The sequence below is a fragment of the Corvus hawaiiensis genome, chromosome 15 (genome assembly GCF_020740725.1).
Source record: "Corvus hawaiiensis isolate bCorHaw1 chromosome 15, bCorHaw1.pri.cur, whole genome shotgun sequence".
NCBI lineage: Eukaryota > Metazoa > Chordata > Aves > Passeriformes > Corvidae > Corvus > Corvus hawaiiensis.
This window is the reverse complement of record NC_063227.1, coordinates 365908-383603: the sequence shown is the minus strand read 5'-3', so window position 1 is coordinate 383603 and position 17696 is coordinate 365908. Positions and strand designations below refer to the sequence as shown.

Genomic DNA, 17696 nt, shown 5'->3' with positions numbered 1-17696 from the left:
GTAGATCACACTCAACCACCAGACAACACACACCACCTGGAAGAGAAACACTGCAATTCATGGAGTTTATAGTATCAGGCTCTCCTTTATTTGATTTTAACAACCCAACAAAACCCTCTTTTATTTAACTGAAATGCATATAAACAAGAAAACAACAGTGAGAGAAAGTTCATGCCCCAGATCCTTCTCCTGAAAATCCTTCCTTTTCCTTCTAAGGCCGTATGAATGATCACCTCTTGTCTTACAGATACCAGAGGAAGCTATCTTACATTCACTACTAAAAATTGTCAGATATTTAAGTAATTTCTCTACTTAAAGCAGTAAGGTTAACTTTGGAAGTTTTTGCCATTTTTAGCTCAGCTCTTGATACAGCCAATAAACGCAGACATTGGTTTCAGAACAGATCAGAAAAGAATCAGCACTCTGGCCTCCCACATTAACTTTTAACAACACAGGTCTCTATAATGAACTGTTTTCTTTTTTGAATACCTTGCTTCCAACCAGATTACTACCTTTTCGCAGTTTCTTATTAGCCTGCAGTTCAAGATAGTTTCAAAAAATGTATTTTTCTTCTCCCACTCTACTGCCATTAATGCCTTAAAGAACCTCATGTACACATTGCTAATTTCCCATATCCTGTATCCCTCTTGCCTTTTCCTTCCATTTTCTGTGAAAAGAATATGAATGTTCCCATTACCGGGGAAGTTCAGCAAAAACTAAGCAAACAGTTTGTCTCTTCACATTAGCTTTCCATCAGAAATGAAAACACATATTTTACATTAGTCATTTCTATACATCTTTTAGAGTCAAAATATCTCTAAAAATAAAAACATTACCAGCAATGTTTTTTTCTCATCTGTGAATTGTTGTGGATCTTACCCTTCTATCATATGGGGGAAGATAGGTTCCTTTGTCATCCCTAGAGTTTGTGAACTCTTTAAGAATGGTCTGAAACAACAGAAATTTTTTCCACCAGTGGCATTGCTCAGCTAAGAAACAAGTACCCATCATGCCTTGCCCATGTTTTCCAACAAAACAAACCAAATGAAAATGTACCATGTAACACCACACATGCTGACTCAAGTAGCTCTGCTCACAATGGGAAGAACAGAACTTGACAAACAACTAGAATAAAGTGAAACTCATGTTACATGTAGAATTTATCCTTACCATTTACTATTTAAAATGTAACCCTGAAAACTTACAGGACGATATTTAGCTGAACTGTGCTGCTTTAAAATGGAAGCACCAGCTTCCATTTGTATGATAATGACCAGGGCAGCAGTATTCTCCTCCCATATAAGGAGGTGATGAGCTGGATTCTCAGCTGGAAAAGGTGTAAGCGTGAAACACCACCCATTAGATCCAGCTGAGATGCTGGTTCATACATGATGTGACAAAGCACAAAAAAAAATTAAAGAGATTTCACTTACAAGACATTCAGGATACTGTCTTGAACATGCAGATTTTCATTAAGGCTGAAACCAGAAAAATATTTTAAGGTAATTTCAGAGAGATTTGAATAAGCATTAAGCTACTGCATATAATTTCAAATAAATTTCCAAGGATAATGCTGAAATCCTCATTGAGTTCACCTAACGCAGGATACCATGCAGGTCATGGACACCCACTGCATGTTCAAAGAAAACAGCAACATGTAGGTCATGTTGTAATCCACAAAAAACAGTGACATAATGCAGAAGGGATCTGCAAGCACACAGCCTTGCTGGAGACACCGCTGGGGCAGTGATCCAACCACAGTGAAGGCACAGATGTTTGTCAGCTATCCACTGTCCCTCTGAAACACGTACTGGACACACGCTAAACTTACAGGTTTGTTCTTGAAAGTGCTTCCAAATTAATTATGCAGTCTTCCCTTAGTTATAAGCTACCAAATAGTAACCAGCACAACTGTTCTTTCAGATGCAAATAATCCAATCTTTTTCCAGTGCAACAGTCCCCACGTACTCTTTGTTCACCTAAGACTGATTGTAACAGATCACAATTTCCTGTCAGAGAGGGGACACAAAACAGGGATATTATTAAGGGCTGTATTAAATAAAGCAGATTCTCAAAAAATGACTGCATTTCATTTTGTTCCTCATCAATGCACAGAGATGGAACAGAGCAACTTACAGAACCTTAAATATTAAGTACAAATAAATACAGTGAAAAAAATCCCCAAGGACTTACCTACAAAACACAGAACTTAAAACAAAAATCACATTCATGTTCATGAAAATCTAAGTGTATATTATGTATTAACACAATTTTAAGCCTTTTTAAAATTTTTGTACACCAAGCCTACCCCAAATACATGCCAAACAGTACAGTATTGATTCTAATTACTTTCTATCACTTGTAACATTAAGAGTTCCTAGGATTTTGCTTACATTATAGAAATGAAAAATTGAAAGTATTTCTACACCCATTAAAAAAAATCAGCTTAGTGACTATTAGCAAACTAGTGCACATACAGGGGGGAAAAAAAAAAATCGAGAAGCCCCAACTTCAACATTTCTCCCAATTTTATTTGCTCACTCATTACTGGTTACCCTAAACTACCTGAGACCTCAATGCAATTTTCAACAACAGTTTCTTCTTCTTTTCAGTTTTAATTTCCATGTTATTTAGGCCTTTTGTTTACAGTCCATGCAATGTAAGGTTTAACAAGTCTTTCCCTTAAACACTTTAAGGAATAATATAATACACAATTTCAAAACATTCAACTAATAGCTTGAGAAATGGAGTACAGGGGTGAAGATATTACCTCCTGGACGGAGATGGAAGGAATGCATAAAATGAAAAAATGAGACAACATGCATTTTAGCATCAGATGTTTAATTAATTCAAATAGTTCATTATTTTTTATAAAATAATCTGAGATGCTGTTATACTTTGCATTATCATTTTTAACATAAAAGAAGATCTGGCATACCATACCAGCTCTTCTAGCCTAACCATTTTCTCAGGTACATCAGTCTGCTTTATTATTCATTAGAGTACATTTCATCCAAAGTTAGAAATGGAATAGTAGTCTATCCAGTCTTCACTTGCATTCTTATTTGTTGGTATTTGTTAAACTGTTAACTAATAAGGTTTCATTGTGCAGCTGTGCACTAAAATGAGTGCTGCACTTGTGTGCCTCTTTCTTGTGTAATGCTGCTGTGTGGACGGTCACATATATCAGTTCACTTTGCTTCTCTTCCGACCATTGCTGATGCAGACTGTTCAACTGTTCAGGGAAATGTGATGTCCAAATATGATCTTCCAGAGAAAGTGCAGATCCTAAAGTTTCCAGGATGCGTGACGGTTTCTCAGCAACCCACCAGTGATCCAAATGCACAGCAAGCAAAGCGTACAGCATCATCAGTTCTAGTGAGAAGAACTGAAAGTCTGTGTTCCTGAAAATACATGCATGTATTACTTTTCAAGTTCCTCATTGGATGTTTTGGAGTCCAAACTGCAGACTCTGATCCACACTGTTCTGCCATCTCCAAAGAAGCTGTGTTTATGCTCATTTGACCTGACAGCATTCAGTGTGGCCACACCATAAAGCTTTCTCATGTTTTTTTCCAGCATGCTGTTGAATTTTCTATTTAGAGCTCTACCTCCTGGAGCAAAGATTTCTAGTCCTCTTATTTTAAAGAAGAAATTCAAATAGACCTTAAAGATACAGAAACTACAAGTACTAACAAAATTACATTTTTCTACCCTCGTGGATTCTGGATTTTGAGAGCTGATGACAGAGAACTGCTCAGATGCTTTGCACAGACCTAAAAAGAGAAGACAGCAGAGCATCCATCCCTGAAGATGGGAAGATAAATTTGTTATAATCTGATCAAGACCTGACCTTGAAAGGATATAGATTTATAGAGGAACTTTGAAGATGTTACCTGCTTGGAATTTAAGTAAGCTATTGATTTAGAAACACATAATACAAACACGTAATTATAAATTCAAGTAAATAACATTAACATAAATATTTTAAAAATTGGTTTTTAAAACAAAAACATTCGGTTTGCAGTCTTGTAGTACAAATATTGCATTGCCATGCACTAAGATTAAAGAGAAATCTGATAGAACCTAGAAGATACAACATCACTGGAAAGTGACTCAAAATTTGGGCATCTGGTAAGGACTATTTTGCTGCCTCATGACTTCACAAAGCCAATAGAAAGCAAAATATTTACCACTATTAAAAATTACCATGACTGAGTAGTGAAAGCATCTTCGGCCTCACACAGTTTGGTTAAAAAAGAAGAGGGGAAAACCCTGGAAGTTATCATTAACAAACAACTTGGATTTTAACTGCTCAAGCTACATCTGAGTTATACCAGCCTTACAACAGTAGAATCCATCACCACACCTTTGTTACAGTTTGAGGACGAGTTTCGTAACTTTCTAAACCACAATATCAACTATTACATGAATGGAGATCAACATTGAAAATTATTCTGGGCATCATTCCACGGTTACATTTCACAGCATTTTCCTGGCTTGAATACCCTGAGGTCATTTATCCTTTGTAATGACAGAGAACTTATGCAGCATCTTTCCAGCTACATTGAAGTCTTGATAGTAAAAGTCTACCAGAACCCAGCATACATTTACAAATTAAAATAGCCAATCACCTCCTTAAAACACAACCATACATAGCCATACATACATAAGCTCCACCTTATGTTCAATTCTTAATGTGCAGGATACCGAAGTTCTTATTCAGAAGATTATTTAGCCAGGAATGGCTTCTGAAAGCAGAGGGATTATCAGAAGCCACTGAAAGGTGACAGGTGCAAGGTTCTCATAAGGGAGGCTGAGTCAATGCATTAGCAATATCACAGAGCCTGAAATTATGCTTGGAGAGGACACTGGAAATACCTGGCTCAAAATTATCTACAAGACGAGAGCCACATTTCTCTACCTTAGGCACTACCAGAACAGTCAGTCAGAGAGCAGGAAGTCAGAAAGGTTGCAGTATCTGTCACTGACAGCCTACTCCTTTCTGCTAGGAGTTCTGCTGACAAGCAGGGAATTCCAGCAGACCACCAAGTTGCCACAGTTCTGGGAAACTGACAAAAGCAAAGGGGTAATCCATCAGTAGCCCCTGGCAGCCACCTCCACTGGGGGACTCCTATGGAAACCCCAGCAAAAACTTTCTAGCCTTTCCTCCCTGAGGCTTCTCCTTGGGATTTTGCTTCCTGTGGAAGCAAAGGTGGAACTGGCTCCAATCACACAACTTGATTAGAATCACAGAATATCTCAAGTTGGAAGGGACCCATAAGAACCACTGAGTCCAACTCCCTGCTTCTCACAGGACCATTTAATACTAAACCACATGACTAAGAGCATCATTCAGATGATATCATTCTGATCATTCTGATAAGCTTAGTGCCCTGAGCACTCCCCTGGAAAGTCTGTTCCAGTACCCAACCACCCTCTCAGTGAAGCAGCTTTTCCTACTGTCCCGTCTGAACCTCTCCTGATGAAGCTTCATTCCATTTCCTTGTGTTCTACTGCTGGTCAGCAGAGAGAGATCAGCACCTCCCCCTCTACTAACCCCCTTGAGGAAACTGTAGACTGTGATGGGGTCACCCCTCAGTCTTCTCTTCTCCACGATGAACAAAGCAAATGTCATCAGCTGCTCCACCTAAGTCTCATCTTCAAGGCCTTTCACCATCTTGGTCACCCTGCTCTGGACACACTCTCATAGTTTGAGGTCCTTCTTGTATCAAGGTGCCCATGGTATCTTTTGATTGACACAGAATTACTGATAAGAGTATTTGTGTCTTATGCCCTCTTCAACAATGACTGTCTCACCACTCCCAGTTTTCACCAAAATCGTACCCGCTCCTAGAAAACCTTTTAAAATCACCAGGTGTTTACCTCACTGAAGTACCTATCTGAGCCAGGTTGAGTGCCAGCACAGGCAGCATTTACAGCACAACAGGCCTGGGTTTGAAATTCCTATGCAGAGCAGTAGGCCAGATCAATAGAAACAAAACCTGAGTCAGAGCAGGAGCACTAACCTCACGTTATTTCCTGAAAAGGAACAAAACATTCTCCTGATGGGCTTTCCTGATGCTTAGACCAAGCATGATACCTGCACCACGGCAGAATCTGACCCAGCAAATCAGAGACGTTGAGAAGGGGAGTCCAACATGTCACCTTACCATGATGCACAGGACAGCATCAGAATGCAAATGTTTTTAAACATTTTTAAATGTTTTTTAATTTTAATGTTTTTTTAAAAATGAATCTCATATTTTTTTTTCCTTACAAGAGATCAAATTAAATTTTTTAAATATATAAGTTACTATGTTCCCAACATGTAAGGTATGAGCAGCATCTTTTAAATATTTGCATTCACAGCAAAAAACAGAAACAGGCTGCAAATGGGTATTCAGTGCCGTAAGGTAGCTCAAATGTAGCATCTAGATCTGCCATAAGTGGCCAAAATGAAGCTGAGGGATGGCAATCCGGTAATTTAACCGTAAATTGCACACCGGTCCAAGAGGCAGGTTTCCTCTATCAGTGGCTGTGAAAAAAGCATGCACTGCACGTACAAAGAGATACATTCTGCGGGGTCTGTGTTTGCAAGACAGAATGTCTTCTCACATATAGACACGCCAGCCCTGAAAACCCAGGACACGTACAGGTGCAATTTTGAACAGTCTGCTGGGCAAAAAGCCTAGTGTACCGCCGTGGGAGCAGGGGAGCGGGCACAGATGCACCGCAAGTGGGAACGAGCGCAGGGAGCGCCTGCAGGGCCGCGCTGGCCTCGCTCCGCTCGGGCTCCGCCGCTGCGCCGCGGCCCAGCCCGGGCTCCGCCGATCGCCCCCAGCCCCGGAGCATCCCTTCCCTTCCCTGTCCCAGCCGCCGCACCCAGCGCGCCGCGCCCGCATCGGGCGGACAATGACCGGCGGGCACACAATGGTGTAGGGCCGGCGGGAGGCTAAGGTGGCTGCGGGCTGCGCCTGCCACACCTCTCCCGCCATCTCCTCTCCATCACCAGCGCCGGCTCCCGCTCGCGCTCCCCTCCCCTCCCGTTCATCACCTCCATCGCTTCCTCTCCCCCGCCGCGCCGCCACCCCAACCCCCCCGCAGCCGGCCGGTCATTGTTCTACCGCCGCGAGCACCGGGCGACCCTCCCGGCCGCCGCCGCCGCTCACCGTGCCGCCAGGGAAAGATGCCGAGCGGCGAGGGATGAGCACGGCGCATCCATCTTTCTGCCGCCGTGGCGGCTCCAGCGCCCGCACCGGCCCCACTGCCTCCTGCGCGCCGACGCTGAGGGCGGGCGCCCACTCCGCCGCCGCCCCGCGGCCGAGGCTGCGCTGCCGGTCCGGGGCTGCGGCAGCCCCGCCCGCCCCGCCGCAGCTGCGCGCCCGGCAGCACTGGCAACGCCGCGGGGAGCGCGGGCCGAGCCGGCCGAGGAGTGCCCGCGGCGCCCCGGACCCCGCGGCTCCGGCAGGGCTCCCTGCCCGCGAGGGCTGACCAAGCCGGCCTCTGGGGGCGAAGGGCCGCAGCCCTCGGACCACAGCCAGGGTGACGCGAGGCGTCCGGAGCCCCCGAGGCCCCAGGCTGGAGCTTACCCCAGGCCTTGCAACTCTCGAGGGACACACCTCATCACTAGTTTCCCTCTGGACAGCAAGTCAATGGCCACAACATTTTGGAGTGTGACCTTCCTCACCCTGGGGTCCACCTATCCAATCCCTGTATTTCCAGCTTAGAGACAAGGACACTTGTGTGGAAGCACCAGTATCAAATGCTTTGCACAAGCCTAGGTAAATTATATGAGTCACTCTTCCCTTCTCCACCAGTGCTTTAACCCCTGGGCAGAGGGCCACCAAGTTCATCAAGCACAATTTGCCCCTAGTGACAACAATTTTACAAATGGTCTCATTGATATCCTCAGCTTTGCATGGAATAATTAGGAGAGTTCTTGAAAAATACATCAAGATCCAGTTTTACTGTTTAACACTATCTGCAGTAGAAATGGTTGTTGAATGGTTATTATGGAACATAAGACAGTTATTCCTAGAGATGCCCAGAACTAAGAACATGGGTTCCCTCTGCTCCATGCACACAATGCAAATGCATTGTGCAGAGGGCCCAGGGCTGTGACCCGCAGGTCTCTTGATGTGCCCACCTGTACAATTGGTCTTGTTAAACACAGGAAGCTATGGCTAAATGGGAAAGGGTTTTTAAAAAGCTTTGTCCTTGACTGAAGTCATGCCACAGACATAGGGATAAGTCTGTAAATGTATAGGGGTGAACAAGGACACTGATTCTGAAACAAAGGCATAATTCTCTTTTCACCTCAACAAAATGATCCATTATAGTTCATTTGACTCCATTTGCTACAGTACACATGAAAGCTGCACCATAAAGAAGTCCAAGGACAGTAACTTCACTTATGTTTTTAATTGTGCTATCCCAACTGCTTTTCTACTGAAAGCCGAAACTATCCATCACTTCTACAACAAGAACTCAGACAGCTGTCACCTGTAGCTACTTGGGACTCCTCTGACATTTGCCAATCCTTCAACATACCCATGGGATCTATATCTAAGCACCTATTCTACTGCTTTAGTGAAACATCTCCTGTGTAGTTCAAGACAAGCAAAAGTCATGTAGACGTAGGTAACAGTCTCTGATCAGGACAGCAGTGATACTACTAAGAGGTCATCCAAAGAAGTGCAGTAAAGACCAGAGGTAACTTGGCAGAGTCAAACTTAAAATGTATTTTAATTCAAGCAGACAAGCTCTTCCCAATGCCTCAGTTGGGAGTAGTCCTGTGTAGTGGGACATGTCTGCCCTCTGACTGGAATGACTTGGTGAGAAGTAGAGCAGGTTCTCACATCTCAGCACAGGCACTTTCACATTAGGTGCCCCATTGCCTGTTGGGGCCCATCTGTCTTCAGCTGCGGACTCTGCTAACTCCTACCCTTCGTGTGAGGGCAACAACAAAAGGAGCAATTTCCCTAGAAAGAAGTAAGTGGTTGCACGTCCCATCTGCAATGTCACATCCAATGCACAAGTTAGAAGTATCAGAATTGTTCATGGTGTTACAGAAGACAGATTGAGAGGGGAAACACGACGTGTGGGAGTGTTGTTAGCGGACAAGGATGCAGGAAGGAAAAAGGGAGCAGCAACATCTGTGGATGATGTTTCTCCTTGGTTGCGAAGCTGTAAGATCTGCCGCAGAAGGGCCTTTCCTTCTTCTCTGGTCTGAAATTAATTTGTAGAAAACAGAACAATACACCTATGAATGGATGGTTTCCGGGTTAAATTCAGTATGTAAGCAGTATAACTTAAAGTACTTCATCATTCTGTAAGGCTACAAGCTATAAAAGCCATTCTCAACTCTTTTTTTCTTCTGCTCCTTAAAAATGTTAAGGTAAGTCACTCTTTTAGTTTTCGTCTTTCCTCCTTTTACTCCCGATTGGTGTGTTTCTTGGATATTTCAGAGAATGGAACCATCAACCACTGAAGCTGTCTAAATATTCCAGCAAAAAGTAGATTGGGAAAACTTCAGTAAGTTGAATTCAGGTTGTAGAGAGCTCCAGACAGCTTCATCACAGGTAGGCCAAACATCCTGCACTCATGGCTAGTGTCTACCAGTAGGCTGAAATTAAGTATCTCAGACTACCCACTTACATAACATCACATAGTATGGAGTTGCACAGAAAACTCCAGTACTATTATATTCTCTGCACTGTCTACACATAGAAGATGAGAAAAAAGAAGTTTTAGAAGTACCATCACTACACAGTGTGTGGGAGTTTGTGACCATTCAACTGCCTCCTCACCACCAAGATTTTTAACAGCCTTAAGACTGCCATGTGAAGCTTCAAATTCTTTTACTTAGTGAATACCAATGAGATATGGTTCAATTTAACTATCTACACCACATTCCATCACTTTTATCAACCATACTCAGCATGAGTGATCAGATATACACAACAACCACCATTCAGGATGTGACCTGTATGGCAGACAGCCCTCATTCTTTCATAAAGGATTCCTTCTACTCTGAGCGGAGCCAAGATCAAGGTCATGGATCCCTTAAGAAAGAAGCACCAAAGACTGCACAACTACTCACATCATTGAAGGCACAGCATTTCTGAGCACATGCTGAGGCTTCATCCCAAAGCTTACACTTGAAGTAGTACTGGGCCAGGTAACGGAATGCAGTGCTGACTTCCAGGTGCTCCACTACCTCCTGCAGTGAGTGGAGTAAAAAACACCATCTGTTAAGTGCCTTCCAAAGTAGTTCTACACCATGTTTACTTTTCCTTTTATTCCCAAGATACCATCTTACCCCACAGGAATAGATATCCTGAATGTATTTGATGTAGCACTGAGCTGCCTGTTCAGATTCATTTAGCTGTTCATGCAACCTAGAAAAGGAGAAAAAGTGGGTCACTGGAACAAGACTGCACTGTTGAAGACCTTCTTGGCCTATGAGAAACTACCTGCTCAACCTGACCTGGACTAAAGCCAGGTCCTTTCCTTCAGAATTTGCAGGACATGCAACATGTACTGCCCCTTGTGGAAAGAGATGATCCAGCTTGCATCCATGCTGACAAGACAGGGAGGCAGTCAGATAGTGACTTGACAGCTAGAAGCAGTGACAACCAAAGCAGGGACCTTTGTTTATTCTGTTGCATTTTAAACCTTTTAACAGACCTTTGTCATTCTACTTACTTGCTATTTCCTCCATTGCTCCTTCTTCCCCTGCTACAGCCCGAATTTATACAGCAGTTTTACTTTACACTTGCCCTTTTTTCCCCCCTTTGCTTTTCCCACTTTACATTACTTAACCCCCACCAAAAAAATTAGTGCTGATGTCACAGTATTCACGTTAGACCTTTTCCAATGTCACAGCTATATACTAGAGAGGAAAAATAAAATCAAACAATTTTGTACATCATCTACGGTCATGGGTTGTTTTTAAGTTGCATTACGACAAATACATTTGCTAGCACTGCCTGCTCAAATCACCTCAGGATTCAGAAGTCCTTTGCAACCCACATTATGCTATCATTCTCTCTAGTTATCCTGATGGAAACAAAGATAAAGCTGGACACCAACATTTGCAGTCACTACAGCCCTAAAGATACCATTTCTTACACAGCTCCAAAAGCTATACTACCTAGCAGCAATTCCACTTGTTTACATTCCATATTTTATCCTTAGATATCAAAGTGCGACTTGCATTTAACACAACCCTGACAGTTCAGTGAGGGTACATACTCACTTGGCGAGTTTCACAAGTGCCATTTTCTCCACATCTCCCACAGCATAAGCTCTCCAATAGCACTGTCAAGGAAGGAAAGTCAGTCAAGCATGCCACAGAAGTCACTCCAGCTCATGACTCCAGCATGCAAGTCAGAAACAACAAACTACAGAGCTTGTCAGCAAAAGGGGCAGGTATCTGTAGACAACTTCTTATTTATCAGCTCCTCCAGTTATATTGCACCAATGCTTCCCCAGTTGTAACTGCCAAAGAGTTTAGGCAGCACTAGCTACATAATTTTGCTGCAATTTCACCCAGTGTTCTGGGAGACACCTTAAGTCTTACACATCAATTCTCACCTTTTTAGCCTCCACCAACTGATTGAGTTTCTCATAGCATTCTCCTAGAGCAACCAGCATACGAGAATCATTTGGTCTGTAAAAGAGCAATTCTTAAGATAGTTTAATGGACTGCAGCTGATCTCAGGGTGAGGGGAAGGGCAGAGGCGGGGGTGGTCAAGGGAAAAAAATAATCTACACCTGGCAGTCTGTCATCCTTTTGCATAAAACATCACTCATACTCCTGACCAGTCATCCTCAACATTTAACTGACAAAGCCTTTGTTAACAGTTAACTAACACAACTAATAGGATTTGGAACAGTGAGACTGCACACATCACAAAGCGTCGATGTTTTTTTCCTTACCCAACTTAGTTCTTGTATGTAAACTCCTTAGCCAGTAACAACCATGTCAGAACAAAGACCAATAAACATGGCTCCATTCTCAACTCTACCTGAGCTGGTGGGCCCGCCGGTAGTAGTAGAGACAGTAAAATGGCATTTTGAGGATTTCATAGGTTTGCCCCAAGCCATACCATGCTCTGTAGTCCCTTTTGTTCACCTCTATTGCATGCCTGTCAAAGAAAAGGAGATGAACTAGACAGGAAGTCAGGATCAAAACCAAGACCAAGTCCAGCAAAACACTAAAAAAAAATAGAAGATAACTATTTCAGAAACAAACACCATTTTGTGCAGTACATGAGAGGTACCTATAAGCCTGGATAGCTGCAGATGTGTTCTTCATTTCCATATACTCATGTCCCATAAGTGTCCAGGCTCCTAGATAACGAGGATTCAATTTCAAGGCCCTCTGGAAATAGAGCGCTGCTTTTTCATGCTGGGAACGCAAGCTATAATAATTTCCTAAAACAAAAGTCATAATATTTAAATAAATTTTAAAAATCCACAACCAACCAACAAAAACCCCAACACCAATAGAGAAGTAGAAAAAAAGCATGTAAAGCATATTATCTACTACCTCCCAACAAATTATAAAGAGTCCTAATAAAGAACTGATTCAAACCTCAAAATACCTAATTGCACTCTCTTCACCGGTGTTCTGGTTAATCCTTTTCCAGCTATATCAATCAATTTATGATTCCATCCCCTTGGAAGGTCATGATTTAACAAATTAATTTCCTGCTCCTGACACACAATTATTTCCATTGGAGTTTGAAGACTATAAAGGGATTTTCAGGTGCACGGGTCTCCTTTCTGCCCTGGTAGAACTACAGCAGCTCTTTCAGAGAGAAAGGAGGGAAAGGGGTACTCTGTTATTTAGCCTGCTTTTCGGGCCGCCTGAATCCACATTCACCAAGTGGTGATTTTGAGTGCCTTGCTGGCTGATCACTTCCACAAGTGTTTCCAAGATTCCCTCACACAGCCTACAGACAGCAAAATAAGATGTAAAAATAACATGTAAAAGAACCAGCTCTCACCAATTACACAGCAGGTCTCAACACGGTACTTGTCTATTTCACAGAGATTATGGGCCAGGTAGCTCAACTCAGGCTTCATGCTCTAGTGGAACAAAAGATTAAAGTGATGAGAGAGAGGGAGCACATTATGTTCTGAAAGAAAACCTAAGCAATTAGCAATGCATACAGTGCATCTCTTCCATGGAGTTGAGAAGCAGAAAGCCTGTATTCAGAGAGGTTAGACAGGACCAGCTGCTTTGCCAGTGTTTAACATACCTCCAACAAACACCATCACTATGAACAGGCCACAGGAAGAGTGCTTACCCTTACATAGAGCAAGTTGGAGAAAGTGTCCATGTTTTCTATCCTGTAGGGATCTTGTTTCCTCAGCTCATTAAAGATGGACAAGGCTTTGTCAATATCTGAAGACAGAACAGCAGATGGGACACCAACAACTATAAACGCCAAGTTTGCATTAAGAGGGTCATTCCTACTACTTAACGTCACTGACCTCTTATATTGTGGTAAGCAACTGCAATCTGAGAGATGATGTAAGTGCTTTTGGAAAATCCTGCATCAATGAGACTCTGATACTTCTGCAGAGCTTCCTCTATCAGTTGCAGCTCTGTATAAATGTGTGCAAGAAAGAACTCTTTCATCCATGTATCTGGCAAGGACAGGAACTTCAACTAGCAAGAATCAAAGGAGAGGAGGAAGAGATGACAATCAGAAGTATTCTACAAGCTACATGTGGCAAAGAATCCATTATCTTCCCTCCCATGACTTAGCAGATGGTCTTGAGGTAGGAGGCCTTCCTGCAGTCGCTTTCTCAAACCCATTTGGTCAATCAGGGAAGAAATTGTCTTCAAATCTGACATCCCCTGGCTCCTGCTTCAGCCCTTAAATTCAGAAGTCCTTTGAAAGACTGCACTTTCTTCCTACGCTTGAACATCAATATCATATCACTAATTTCAATTAACTGAGAAGACTCAAAATAATATAATAAAAAATGCACTTCCCTTTTTCAACAAATTGGTAATGGTCTCTTCTGTGTCACCTGTACTGTTTTAAATACTTCATCAGCCAGAATTTACTTTAGAATTCCAGGAGTGGACTCAAATTCCATGCAGAAAGAAGAATAATCTATTTTGGTTTTATATCTGAAGTTTGTTTCTTTGATACAATTCACCTCCTATGTGGCTTTGTATATTATCATTTCCGTTTTGAAAGTAGTGATTCTATATATCCTTTCAAGCTATCAAAAGTGCTCAATAACTGAGGAATTAGAACCAGATTAAGAAAAAATAAAAAAGGGAAGTCTCTTAGGAGGATCTCCTTCATGTGACAAGGTGATAACCCTGGTGACAACTACTTCCAAAATACATGAATTAGAAACTTCTTAAACCACTTTGTGGATGAATGATAAGAAATTAGCCCTGCCTGTATAAAGATTCTCAAGCGACAGTATGGCCAGCAGTCAAACATAAAGAGGATTTAACAACAAAATTTACAGTTTTGGATTGCCTTGCCTGACAGTGTCTCACAGAATAAAGCAGTGAGCAACATCAATCTTGTGGCAACAGAAACACTGGTTACTGAATCAGGCTAAACTCTGAGATTTGCTACCACATCTTGGTATCTCTAAAGTTTTACCATCTCTTTATCTGTAATCAAGTTGCAAAGTTCCAGCCAGGCTCCCCAATGCAAAGGCAGGACATGAGCAGCTTCAACAAACACATCTATTGCTTCTTTCACCAGGTCCAGCTTCCGCAGCACAACACCGTATCTGTCAAAAAAAGTATCAGGTCGACAAGAATCATGAAATTCTGTATATCCACACAAATATATAAAGAATACATGCAGACACCTACAGATAAAGGCCAAATCCATCCAGTTCCTGTGCCTTGTGTTTCTTGCTGAGCTCAACTCTCAATTCTCGTAAAGCTTCATTTTTCACTTGTCCTTTTTCCAGAGGTCCTACATGAAGAGAAAGTCACACAGCTAGCTTTCAGTAAGGAGTCTCACCACAGCAATGCAAAGTCTAGGGTATATTCAGAATTATCCCTGACATGGCATGAAGGCTTCCCAGCCTGTGTTTATTTTCCCCATTTTAAAGAAAATTGCTCAGTCTGATCACCCAGTTTAAAAGAAGACCTAATAGGTGAAAAACTGTAACCTGTAATTAAGCCAATGAATCAAAAGAGGATGAAAGAAATCATGTTACACTATTATCCAAAAAATTGAGGAGAAAGCCATAAACCCAAGATGAGTTACATGAAGAGTCAACAGCGGAAGCTTCATTATATTGTCATGTGTTTCTTGACACCAGAGACTTACCCAAACTATCAACTGTCTCATCATCCTTCTTCTTTTCCCCTGACTGTGGAAAAGGGAGGAAATCCAAGATTACCTTACAATAGTATATTTCCTATGTTTGCTGCAGCACTTGCAGCAGCATGAAAATTGAGTTTTCACAGACATCACAGTTCTGAAAAGAACAGCCCTATCTTTCCTTACCCCAACACAGAATTTGAACTTCAAGGTGGTCATTAGGAACAGAATAAGCAAAAAAATAAGATATGCCAGGGAGGGGTAGGAGGCAGAAGAGTTCAGTGCTAGGAGGCAACTTTTTTCTACCTTACCAGATATCTGGAGTACATGTACAAGAAGTAAGCTTTCTGGCTCTTGCAGCCCCGTAAAAAGTAGGCAGCCCGGTCATATTCCTTGAGATCAAAGTAAGACTTGGCCAACGTGTAGGCATCCAGATCACGAGCATCCTCCTGCAGGGACACACAAGAGTTTTAAGACCTGAGCTCTGACACACTTTAGGAAAATCATGGTTACAAACATATCAATGAAACTGCTCCAAAAGCTAAAAATGCAGTTTATTCATCTTCAAACATGATTTGAGTACTGTCTGAGAAGTTCCTCCACTCCCTCATAGGATCCGATTCTGCAGTTCTCAAATAACGAGTACGGACTATTTAGGAACATTTAAAATAAATGGTGAGATTCCAGAAACAAATTGTGGCAAGCTGCCAGAAGGCAAGACTTGGCTGTTCTATGAGTATGAAGGACCATAAACAAGAAACCTGCTCAGGAATTCCATGTAAAAGAATATTAATCTGCTAACATACAAGAGAACATTTCCTTGGTAATTATACCTTGAAATGCATTTATGACACGTTACACTTCTATAATACACCAGCACTGGCACATACCTATGAGCTCTACTATATTCCTACAGAGGTGGGGATGGAGACACAGCTTGTTTCTCTTGTGTCCTAAAGAGCACAAGTTCAATGGCATAATACACAATTAGTATTAAAATAAATTTTGACCTTTGTAAAGAAGAATAAAAATAAAGTAGCATGTGTGTGATTTCAAATTTGGCTTACAGAGCGCCTCATTTAGGACACAGCAACAGATAATGCTGTCATCCAGGAAAGCACATTCAGCTCTGTCACCCCATTGAACACACTATGGAAAGGAAGTTCCCAGCATTATGGCAGGAATGGCACTCAGCACAGATTCCCACCTGTGGGATTTGGGAGACTGCACTCGCATATTTTCCTCCATAGTTAAGATTAAACAGCCCACCCCCAAGAGCTGCAGCACCTTCTCCTAGAGCTCACAGCCACTTTCCCCCAAGCACAGCCTGGGCCCATACCTCGGTGAGCACGGGGGGAGGCGGCAGCTCGCTCAACGGCAGTGGCTCCAGGGCGAATGCAAGTTCAGCAGCCCTGAGGGAAAGAGAGCATTAGAATCATTGAATCATCAAGGTTGGAGGAGACCTGTAAGATCAAGTCCAACCGTCACCCAGTACTACCACTGTAATCCCTAAGACACATCACCTAGCGCCAGATGCAGACACCTCTTAAGCACCTCCATGGATTGTGACTCCACTACCTCCCTGGGAAACCTATTCCAGTGCCTGGCCACCTGAACAGTGGAAAAAAAAAGTTCTAATATCTTACTGAATCTCCCCAGTCTCAACTTAAGGCCATTTCCTCTGGTCTCCTCCCTGCAGGCACGGCAGAAGAGACCAACCCCCACCTCACTGCAACCTCCTTTCAAGGAGTTGTAGAAAACGATGAGGTACACGCAAGCCTCCTGTTCCCGAGACTAAACAAACCTAGCTCCGTCCCGTCCTCCCTCCCGGCACAGAACATGTTTGCCCGGGGTCGGCCGAGCTGGGGCCCCGCCCGCTGTGCCCGGCCCCGCTCACCACTTCCCGCTGTGCTGCAGCCCGCGTTCGCGGCTCCGCTCTGCCACGCTCAGCAGCTGCTTCTTGATCTCCCGCAGATCCGAGAAGTCGCCGCCGCCCGCCGCCGCCACCATTGCCGCCGCCGCCATCGCGCCAGCCCGGCCAATCACAGCCCCACGCACTGCGTGCCCGCCCGCCGGCCCGGCCAATCATAGCCCCTCGCGTCGGCCCGACCAATCACAGCCCCACGCACTGCGTGCCCGCCCGCCGGCCCGGCCAATCATAGCCCCACGCACTGCGCTCTCCCGCCCCTATACGGACTCCTCTCCTTGCCCGGGCGCGAGGGCTTCCGCAGGAGCGCGCCAGAGCTTTGCCGTCTGATTGGCCAGTTGTGGCGGGCACGCGCTCTCCCGGTACGGGGGCTCAGTGCCTTGCGCCCGGGGCGCGGAGGCAGCGCCAGTGGCGTTGAGGTATCAGGACGTTCCGAGACC

General features: G+C 43.5%; 2 protein-coding genes across 6 annotated transcripts in view; both read right to left on the bottom strand.

Moving 5' to 3' along the window:
- JAKMIP2 (janus kinase and microtubule interacting protein 2) overlaps nt 1-7314 on the bottom strand; it is a 46353-nt gene extending 39039 nt beyond the window's left edge. For all 4 annotated transcript variants that reach the window (XR_007206935.1, XM_048319689.1, XM_048319690.1 and 1 more), the window contains exon 1: nt 7173-7314. The gene's annotated coding sequence lies outside the window, so the exon portion shown is untranslated. The remainder of the gene's footprint in view (nt 1-7172) is intronic.
- Nucleotides 7315-8409: 1095 nt separating this feature from the next.
- On the bottom strand, nt 8410-17371 carry CDC23 (cell division cycle 23). 2 transcript variants are annotated; one of them, XM_048320119.1, is made up of 16 exons: nt 17227-17371; nt 16669-16741; nt 15641-15778; nt 15336-15378; nt 14870-14975; nt 14652-14784; nt 13510-13687; nt 13323-13420; nt 13020-13101; nt 12291-12444; nt 12036-12155; nt 11602-11677; nt 11264-11325; nt 10325-10403; nt 10106-10225; nt 8410-9265 (listed from the first exon to the last, which is right to left on the bottom strand). In XM_048320119.1, the coding sequence occupies exons 1-16, from the start codon at nt 17352-17354 to the stop codon at nt 9116-9118; spliced, it is 1740 nt and encodes a 579-aa protein (XP_048176076.1). In that variant the 5' UTR covers nt 17355-17371; the 3' UTR covers nt 8410-9115. The 2 variants fall into 2 exon arrangements, with proteins under 2 accessions (XP_048176076.1, XP_048176074.1); XM_048320117.1 differs by having other exon boundaries at nt 8410-9231.
- Nucleotides 17372-17696: the final 325 nt, after the last annotated feature.